We start from the raw sequence: 11338 nt of genomic DNA, 5'->3' as shown, positions 1-11338 counted from the left end.
TAACAATTTCAGGATCTCGTACACCTAATCCCCCTTCCTCTTTCCGTTTTATAACATTCTGCCAGGAGACTAAAGACCATTTCTTTTACTGTTTAGGGCCCCCCCAAAGAAATTTGCCCATAATTTCTCTTATTTTAGAAAAGATCCCTTTTGGGGCTGCCATAAGTGATAATGAATATATGGGAATAGCTGATAAAACCGATTTCAACAGAACAATCTTACTGGCTATATTCAAAAGTCTAAACGACCAGTTGGCTAGTCGCTTTCGTAATTTTTCCAATAGATTTTGCCAATTTATAATACGCTTAGGATTCATATCCAATTGAATGCCCAGATACTTCGTGGGTAATACACCCTGCCTAAAACCTAAGACTCTAGTTAAGTGTAATTTAACAACCTCAGGAGAATTGAAAATAAATGTACAGGACTTATCCTTATTGATCTCCATACCTGATGCATTCCCAAAAAGTTCGAGAACTCTCTGAAAACTTCGGACCTCCCTCAGCGAAGCTTCACCGAATAGCATCAGATCGTCCACAAACTGTTGATGTGTGATAGTCAAATTGTTTCCCCATAACCTAATTCCTTTTATGGTGTTAAATTCATTTTCACCATCAAAAACATGAATCAAATATTATCTGTACAAAAAAATTTGAAACTTTTTTACCCAAATTCCAACTATTTTTTGACCATCCATACAATTCTTCAACCTCTTAAACGACTACATTGATAAGCTTCCCAAACCTGAAATTCCGGTACTGTGCATATTTGTGAGCGGTTGGTATTGATACAAGTGTCTGCAGTTTCTCTCCTGTCATTCTCGGCATCAGTGTCGGTAGTTTTTGTCTCTGTTGTGTCGCAGCTTGTTTTGGACTTGAATATGTTGTGTCGCAGCTTGTTTTGGACTTGAATATGGGCTTGAATATTAAAGTAGTATTTGAATTGGATTGTGAGTTAGAGTTAAAATAGTTTTAATGGAAAAATAAGGGGTTTATTAAAAAATTATTATTTTTTAAATAAAAAATATAATTTAAATTTAATAATTTTTAAAGAATATTTATTTGTAAGTTAAGTTTTTTGTATTATGTTAAAATGTTTTAAAGGAAATCAGATCAATAATATAAGTTTAAAGTCTTGAGGTTGTTAGGATCTAGTGTAACTAGAGTATTCTGTAAATTTAAATTTATAGAAACAAGTTTAGTGTATCAAATCTTGACAAATTAAAAAGACAAAAAAAGTTACTAGTGTTGCAAGCAAAAAACTAGTGAGTCATAACAACTATAGGTGAATCTATAAGCATCTCCATCACTACCCTTGGTGATTTCTTGGCTAGAATGGCCAACTTAGGGTGACGAGAATAGTCAGTTTGCAGTCTATAAGATTCCCCCGTTGAGTCATCATCTACCACTTGCAATATTCAAATAAAATTTAAACTTATTCTTGCTTTGTATCATAATTGATGAAGTGACAAAAACACATACAATATGCAAGAATACACTGAGAACCTCAACCTCCTTTTATATAACTTGCCATCATATAAAAAAGCTATAAAACCCCCTAAACACCATTAAAAAAAATAACTCAACTTTTTTATTCTTTATTTTTTAACTATATTAAAATTTTTCAAAATAGTAATTTTAACCTTGGAAAAAAAGCAAAACCATAAAACAATTAATTACAAAACAACTTTCTAAATTATTCATTAACATATATCAATCGAGAGTTTGAGTTACAACCATCAGATTGCTTGAATTTTTTAATTAAAAGTACAAATTCGAAGATATGCTTTGACCATACCAAGATCTCAAAACGGATTTGGGTCTTACTCGCTTGAAAACTAATAGAATTAAAAGTAGAACTTCGAAGATATGCTTGGACCATACCAAGATCTCCAAACGGATTTGGATGTTACTTAGTTGAAAACTAATAGCTTATATCAAGATTAGTTGGGAGTGGGAGCGAAAATGGGAAGTAAGGATGATATTTTTAGAAGTTTTTGATTTGGAGTGATTTATATATATATATATATTGATGTATATATGTTAATAAAAATATGTAGAATGATGAATTAAATATGAAAAAAATATATATATGTATAGATAGATAGATTAAATCATATAACAATAATTATTTAGAAGTTATAATCTTCATCAATCACGTTTATAAATTAGTAACATTTAACTTTTTCATCAATCACGTTTATAAATTAGTAACATAGTAACATACAATATATTGAGTCTCATGATACATCAATCTTAAGGTTTCAAAATTCAATATATAACATTTATCATCATTGATCACCAAAGTTGTTCTTGTAACCTAAGTGTAACCATTATAACAAATAATATCTAATATGAAATGAAATGTTATAAAATGAAATGAAATAGTTTTCAACTTTCATGAAGCATCATATTCATAATTCATTACTAATGAGTTATAATTGCCAACTTCAAACTTTAAACTTATTATCATATAATGTTTACAAAAAATATCATAATAAATATGAAAGAGTCAATAGTTATAAAAACTACTAGAAACTAGAAAAGACAAGTAAATCTATTATCTATTGCTAATGCTTGGGCCTCTTGCCACCAAGAGAAATGTCTATTTTTTTTAGTCTTGTTGGAAAATCAAGATCTTTGTCATTAATATTACCCTCTAAGTATTAATATCCAAAGGTACCTCTTGATCTGTATAGGGATCTTTGTCATTAATATCACCCTCTAAGCATTAACATAAGATAGAAAAAGCATAGCATGTCAAGTCAAGATTTTGTTTGAGTGATGCGTACATTTTTAGGACGGTCATGAGAGAGGAGTTCGACAACCAATGTCACAACATCAAGGTACATAGAGGGATTGGGGCTCTGAATTAAATACTAGTTCTATACCCTAATACATGACAAAATCCAATGAAAACATTGCAATCCCCCAATCCTGAAATCTTGAGGATTCTAAATGAAATCTAAAATTCTACGTTCTGCATATGAAATCCAATGAATCCAGAACCACTCTCAAACATCCTGAGTCATTTCAAGATAATTTTAAAAAATTAAACATACTAAATTGTACTCAAAGATATTGTTATCCACACAAGACAAAAACATGAACCTGCCCACAATTATGATAAGACAAAGAAGAAGATACTCATTGAGTTTCAGTATTCAGCGCTGTTGCCAAAGCTTTTTCTTTACCCGAATTGAAAAGAAAACTATGCATATCATTCTATCAGTACTTTTACCCACCTGATCTAATCATTGTAATTTCTAAGAGATTAGAGCAAAATTCCCATCAGCTCTTAAAGCAAACAGACTGACATTTCACGTGTGAGGTACATGTCCTGTCCAGTACCCACACATCGTCCTTGCAGGATAAAAAACAAACACGGATCAATAATATGCACTATCAACCAGAGATTCAATTCAAGATTTTACCTATAAATATGTACATGCTCTATGGGATGGACACAATACTTTCTTTGTGTAGTGCAGCAACATGATATACTAGAAGAGTCGTTGCAATATCGGTTTCTTTAGCTCAGCTCTATAGTTTAATGTCTTGCATTACTTTCTAGTGACACAATCTAGAACTAAATTAGTATTTTTATTTCATCTAGAACAACTTTATGCTACATTCTGCCTGTTGATCGGTTAGAATTGATTCAGCTGCAATTTTCTCATCTCCATGTCTTCCCAAGCGGTTAGCAATCCATCAATTGATTCAAAAGCCGCAGGCAAGGAGATCTACGAGCAGAAAGACATAGAATCGGCCCACAGTCGTTCGTCTTCTTCTCTGAGACGAGCAAGCCAGAAGCAACTCTGCTTGATAGTCAGATACAAATGGCTGAGATTGCTCTTATGTAACCTCCATGAAGTAATTCTGGGGACCAAATTAAGTTTGTTGTTCCCTCTGGTCCCTTTGGCTATTCTAGCTGACTGGCTTCGAGTAGGAAATGTGAGTAGAAGTCTTTCTCTCTTCCTCTATATATATATATAGAATGAAAATATCTGTATAACAAGTAGGGTATTGCTTTATTTGCAGGTTTGGGTGTTCCTCTTAAGTTTGTTTGGCCTTGCACCTCTTGCTGAACGTCTAGGGTTTATCACCGAGTAAGTGAAAATTTTCATGCATACATACATATGTTCTGTGAAATTTATACCCAATATCTGGTCCTACAGTTCCATCTACCTTGTATTGAATATGTATATACGCTAGCTATGTTACCAGAAAGGAAAAACGGGAAACTAAACGAGAAACGACAACGGTACGAGAAACGGAGTTTGAAGGTTTCGCAATCAAGAAACGAGGAGAGAGAAAATGAAAATAAAAATGAAAAATGCAAAGTTAGTTTCAATTTTCAATATAGTTTCAACTAAATTTCCAGCCCAATTTTTTTAAAAAACTAAATAATTTGAATACCAAACTAATGCTTAGCAAATTGACTATTAAATATATACATTCTTATGCATTTTGGGCCTTCGGCTAATTATTGTTTCCTTAAAAAAATACAAATAATATATATATATATATATATAAACAATAAATAGAATTTGCAATTAAATGTAAACTTCTTGAACCACATATAGAATAGTGTTTAAACCATAGTTACCAAGTTCGGCCGTACTTGCCAAAAAATACGTAAATTCGTTAATTCGATTCGGTACAGCGAATAATTCGTGAATTACAACTGATGATTTTGGTCAAATCTTTCTACGGGCTTACCGCCTCCAACATTCGCTGTTCCATCGTCCGATGTGCTTTGTGCCTCCACCTTGAATTTTAACAGCGAATAATTCGTGAATTACAACTCGGTACGGTGAATGATTTTGGTGCTGTTCCATCGTCCGATGTGCTTTGTGCCTCCACCTTGAATTTTAACAGCGAATAATTCGTGAATTACAACTCGGTACGGTGAATGATTTTGGTCAAATCTTTCTACGGGCTTACCGCCTCCAACATTCGCTGTTCCATCGTCCGATGTGCTTTGTGCCTCCACCTTGAACACAGAACTCGGCGTCCACTCGTGCCTCCACCTTGAACACAGAACTTGGCGTCCACTGTGCTTCACTGTGCTTCTTGCCTCGACCCTGGACACAGACAGAAAAGAGAAAAAACAAAGATAATTACATGAATATCTACTGGATTCGGCATATTAAATGTAACTATGCTAATTTGGTAACTTTCTAACTTGATAAGTATGAAATGTTAATGACTAATACATCAGATTCAGCGTATTAAGCGTAACTATGCTAACTTGGTAAGTATGAAATGTTAATGACTAATACATTGTCGTTAATGACTATTTCATGACTATTTAGTATGAAATATTAATGACTAATACTATTTCCGTTTTTCCGTTTCATTTTGTTATTTCACTATTATTTACAGATGGTTCCAACATACAATATGGTATAATGGAAAGCAAATTGTTTTAAAGAAATAAATTTTTTATTAAATAATTAATTTAATAGAAAGTAAAAATTTTATTAAATAATTAATTTAATTAAAAATAAATTAAATTAAAGAAAAAAATTATTGTTATTGACATTAAATAATATAAATAGCTTTTATACATATACATAGACATATTTCAGAGTTATCATTGCTTAATTAAATGTTACTCAAATTTGATTTGTAATTCTATCTTTTGAAAAAATCAATCGAGATACTTTAAAGAGAGAGGTGAGTTAGTAATTTTTATATAATGACAATTTGCAATAATAAAAAGAAAAGATAACTTCTATCTTAATAGAAATTATAAAATAGTAAATTGGTTGCAAATTATATATATACAAAAAAAACTATAATTTCTATATTGGAAAAAATTATAAACTCTCAAATTTCAGTGTTAAATGGATAATTAGTTAGTAATTTCTTATAATTGTAAATTACAATAAATTAAAAAATATAACTTCTATCTTAACAAAAATTATAAAATACTAAATTAGTTGCAAACTGATAACTTTTATATAAAGAAATAAAAAACAGTAACTTCTATATTGGAAAAAATTATAAAGTGACAAACATAAGTGTTAATTGGATAACTCCTATAAAAAAAATTAGAAAACAGATAAGTTGAGTATTAGAAATATTATAAAAATTATAAATGGCAAACTTTAGTTGCCAATCCATAACTATGCAAAATAAATAGAAAAAAAAGGGAATTGACCTATAACATTTCAAACAGGAGAAATTAACAATGGAAATAAGTAAACAAAAATATACTTATTAGGAAAAGATTCAATGATTTTTCATATAATGATGTACATTTAAAAAAAAATTAAGTATTTGTAAAACATAAGATGTATAATGTTGAATTTTTCCCGTATTGAATCGAATTCGAATTCGAATTTGGTAACTATGGTTTAAACTATGAATTTTAACAATATACATGTTAAAGGAAAACAAATCAACTAAAAAAAGACAATACTACAAAAGTGATCAACTTTCTGTATACTTGGCATAGGCCTCTAGGTTATTGAATGAATACATGTATGAAATCTACAATAAAGAGTGAAAATATAGGGCTGAGAACAACCTGCAAAAGAGCCAACTACGACCGGTAAAAGATTTCCCGTAAAATATATGCACCCGTTAACTAAAACGACCATAAAAAACGGCATTTCCCTCTGGTCCAGTTTCTTACACGTTTTTTACGGGAAACGGTGGCAACCGTCCCGTTTCTGGTAACATAGGAATACAATACAGAAACTTCATAAATGGCGATGACTTTTTTGGTTTTACGTTCTGATGTTTTGATGTAAATGTTGCAGACAAATTGCATTCTACACCGGACCAACAGGTAGGGTGTTTATCATGTATTTGGAACACTGGGTCACTGGTTTTTTTTTTTGAGAAAGTGTTTGACATTTTAATGTAATTTATGTAAATTTATTGGAAATTTCTGCTGCAGTTGGTGGACTGCTCAATGCCACTTGTGGCAATGCAACAGAGATGCTCATTGCAGTGTTTGCACTTTACCATGGCAAGACCAATGTGGTCAAGTATTCTCTATTGGGGTCTGTACTTTCCAACTTACTTCTTATGCTTCGTACATCTCTTTTCTGTGGAGGATTAGCAAACATGAAAAAAGAGCAGAGGTTTGACAAGGCAAGTGATATTTTCTTTTCTGTTTTTTTCATTTATGTATATATTTAGGACAACAACACAACTCCTGACAGATCTAGATACTCATTGATGGGGACTCACTCTGGGTGTTATACTATTGGTAAATGATGTGCAGGTTGTTTCTGGAATCAATTCCAGTCTTCTTATGATGGCCTCACTGTGTCTCATGCTACCCTTGGCTCTTCAACGGTCTATGGCATATAGTGAAGCAGCTGTATCCACTTTAAAACTGTCTAGAGTCAGTAGCATTATCATGCTGGTAGCTTATGCTGCATATTTGTTCTTCCAATTAAAGACACACAGGCAACTATTTGAAGAAGGCCAGGTAATAACTAAGTAATAAATTGTAACTATAGCAATTGCATTGGTTCTGGCACTTGATAGTTATTTACAAACAACACATTATACTTATATTGCAAGAAACAAAAGAGGAAGAAAATTTGGAAGAACCATCCATAGGACTCATTAGTTCCATTGTCTGGCTCTGCGCTCTTACTGTAGTTATCTCCCTACTTTCCCAGTATATTGTCGAGACCATTGAGGTGAACATTAGTTCTTTGCAAATGTTAAACTAATTTAGCCGATTATTTGATGTTGTTCATTTTATGAGAGAGCTCAATGGTTTGATCAGGACGTGGCAGAATCATGGGAAATATCTGTGAACTTTATCAGTATAATTTTGTTACCGATCGTAGGCAACGCAGCCGAGCATGCTGGGGCTGTATTATTCGCTCTCAAGAACAAGCTTGTAAGTTGCAGATTTATAGATTAGAATATTTTTCCTTACAGGGGAAAACTTACAATACATTCTCTAAATTTCCCTAGAGGCTGTTCTTACATGTTTTATATTGTTTACTGTCAATATTTATAATTGAAATGTAACATATTTAAGATTCAAAAACTAAATTATTCAAATCTTTGCTGACTGCTGCTTCCTATTTGTCTTATGAAAACCTCATTTTTTTTCTTATGATAATTATTATTATCAATTGCATGGTATTAATAGGATTTTGAAGATTGAAGGTTTGAACATATCTCTATCTGTTGCAGGATATATCATTGGCTGTGGCTATGGGTTCTGCCACACAGATTGTCATGTTCGTGGTAAGACCCCTATATATATAAGGGATTTGATTATGGTAGTTCATTCGATTGATTATAAGGCATTAGATTTTCTCCAAATTTATTGAACAGATTTTTAAAATATATTACTCGTTTCTGCAGATTCCCTTCATAACAGTTCTGGCGTGGATCATGGGAAAACCCATGGACCTTGATTTTCATATTTTGGAGACGGTTACTCTATTTGCCACAGTACTGATAACAGCATATATTTTACAGGTTTGATATAATCACCAGCACCATGTGGATCATACCTATATCAATGCATTTTATATCCTAGAAACTAATTATTTACCTCAACATTCGGCTTGATTAACAATATACAGAGTAGATTCATCAAATTCATTTATGTTAGGGCAATTAAATAAAAGGTTTGTTCTTATAATTATACCATGTAATGCTTGTACAGGATGGAACTTCAAACTACATGAAGGGCCTAGTGCTGCTGTTGTGCTACTTAGTCATTGCAACTTGCTTCCTTCTTTTGCAAACGCCGCTCACAAAGCGTAAGGATTTGATCGAAGGAATATTGCCCATGTGGCATCATTTTGCAGATCTTGGAATATTTGGAAAATAAAAAGAAAATGAGTAAATTTAACTATTTGACTAATTAATTTCTGAATTCAGATGTTTATAATCCAGAAATCTGCAATCTAGTGACACTCATGTCTTCAATTCTAATGCTAAATTTTTGCAATTTAGTGATACTTAGATCTTCAATTCTAATACCATTTAATGCATTATCTGCAGACCATGCTCATCAAGCCGTAAACACTCCTGTGGTGGATAAAAAAGTTGTGACAGCAACAATTCCCATGCCTGCTAAACAGGCAAGTTATATCCATCGAAATATCTCATTAACAGTTTTTAAGGCCAATACTCATTTGAATATATACATAACAGGTTGATATAAAATACAAATCTCATTTCCTCTGGGGCACCTCATCTGTTTACTAATTTCTTGTAATGTTGTTCCGTACAGTTCTAAGAATTGATAGTCGAGGGACAGGAGATTGGAAGTTGTCTCTGGAAATCGGTATGTAATTAGCAATCCGTACTCTCATCATGTAAGCAAGTCTGAATTAAAGTCATCCACAAGTCAGAAATCCAATGATTGCGCAGAACCATTGATGATTTACCTTTGACCCGATTCATTATTCAACCATTAGTGGGTAGGTGGGACAGAATCATGGTTCGACCTGCCAATGCCAAGGACGGGATTGGTTGAATTTCCTTTCCACGTATATGTTATTATACCTGCCATCAGGCATGCAATATTGTAATTACTCCTTTTCATATTGACTTTGAATTAGTGAAATTTTAAAATTAATGAAAAAAGTTATTTTGATCTCATTAAAATATGAATTTTTGGAGTAAATATTTACTTTAAAAAAAAACATTAAAAGGGCATGTAACTGACTATCATTTAATGTCATTTATATAAATAAAAATTAATAACTGTGATTCACTAAAAACACACACCATATCAAATTTTACATGGCATTGGGACTTTAAACAAACTAGCTGAAATAGCCAGGTGCAACAAATGGTCATTCAAATGAAAAATCATATTTCTTCGAAAAACATAAGAGTATACCCAACAAAAATAAAGGTAATATTAAACTTGCCAATTCCACGAGCTAAAAAAAGAAGTATGAAACTTTTTCGTGCATGCAGGTTATTGTAAATGCTTTATTGAAAATTTTACACAAATATCTCGTTTTTTTTTTCTCTCTCCTTACTAAAAATATTGACTTTATGGAGATAAGTAATTGCTAGCAGACATTCGAGGAATTAAAAACAAGATTATCCAAGGCTCCCATTTTAGGGTCCCAATTGGTCTCTGTCCTTTCATATATTTATAGACGCTTCTGATACTATTATTGGATTTATTTTAGGACAGCAAGAATATCATTATATATTTTATTAGTAGGAATCTCTCTTGTAAAATTGAATTACATGGTAATAGAAAAATAATTTCGTGTAGTGATTCATGCTATAAGTTTTGGAATTATATAAGTAGATATTTTTAAGATCGTACATACTAATCATGTTGTCATTAAGGATCAAATAAATAAACTAATTATTAATAGCATGGTGACTAGATGGATATTACCATTGAAAGAATTCAATATAACCATTAAAAATAAGCCATGGAAAAGACAATGTGGTAGAATATTTCTTTTTGAAGATTACCAAAAATGAAAACAAGCCACTTGTTAAATCATCGTGGTTGGTAGATGTTGTTAACTATTTTGTTACACAAAAGTTTCCACCTCACTTTGCTTGAAAGGAACCATAAAATATCATTAAACAAAGTTGGTTTGTTAACTATTTTGTTACACAAAAGTTTCCACCTCACTTTGCTTGAAAGGAACCATAAAATATCATTAAACAAAGTTGGTTCTTTTTATGGATTGATGGATGTCTCTTTACACATGACCAGATTTAGTTATCTAACAGTGTGTGAGAGAGGCTGAGATCCATAATATGTTAAAGGTCTGTCATGATAGGCCTCGTAGAGGCCACTCTACAAATAACAGGATTAGTTATAAAGTACTCCAACAATGGTACTATTGGTCATCCATTTTCCTAGATGCCAAACAATACGTGAAAAGATGTGACAAATGCCAGCAGATGTGAAGGCTAATACAGTCACACGAAATTCATTACTTACACAACTAGTGATATAACCCTTTGAGAAGAGCGTGATTGATATCATTGGACCCATTAACCCTATATCTTGATGAAACTTCTATATATTGGTCTGCAAATATTATGTTACAATGTGGATGGAATCAAAGATATTCCCCATGGAAATAGAATAAAAAATAGTAGAGTTCCTCCCTAGGGAAATCTTTGTCAAATTCAAGATACCATGGGAAATTGTTACTAATGGAGGAACACAATTCACTTCTAGACTCATTAAGGAAGTCATGGAAATGTAAAAGATTAACCACAAGATGATGATTTTGTATCATCTGGAAAACCAATGGGTGAGTGGAAGGGACAAAAAATAATATATTTGAGACCAACATAACAAAGACCATTCAACTCCACCTCAAGGGTTGGGTAGACATATATCCTAA

The 11338-nt window shown here is 32.1% G+C and overlaps 1 protein-coding gene across 1 annotated transcript; it reads left to right on the top strand.

Moving 5' to 3' along the window:
- Positions 1 to 3477: 3477 nt before the first annotated feature.
- LOC149152849 (vacuolar cation/proton exchanger 1a-like) lies at positions 3478 to 9527 on the top strand. The gene is made up of 12 exons (XM_089446032.1): positions 3478 to 3953; positions 4041 to 4108; positions 6773 to 6801; positions 6913 to 7109; positions 7243 to 7448; positions 7543 to 7669; positions 7759 to 7875; positions 8178 to 8231; positions 8352 to 8468; positions 8659 to 8755; positions 9000 to 9079; positions 9232 to 9527. The coding sequence occupies exons 1-12, from the start codon at positions 3684 to 3686 to the stop codon at positions 9235 to 9237; spliced, it is 1368 nt and encodes a 455-aa protein (XP_089302158.1). The 5' UTR covers positions 3478 to 3683; the 3' UTR covers positions 9238 to 9527.
- Positions 9528 to 11338: the final 1811 nt, after the last annotated feature.

Source organism: Pinus tabuliformis, chromosome 9 (assembly GCF_031772625.1).
Source record: "Pinus tabuliformis cultivar Carrire ecotype Pingquan chromosome 9, CPIR1, whole genome shotgun sequence".
Classification (NCBI taxonomy): Eukaryota; Viridiplantae; Streptophyta; class Pinopsida; order Pinales; family Pinaceae; genus Pinus; species Pinus tabuliformis.
The sequence above is the reverse complement of the archived record's forward strand: the minus strand, read 5'-3'. Positions and strand labels throughout refer to the sequence as shown.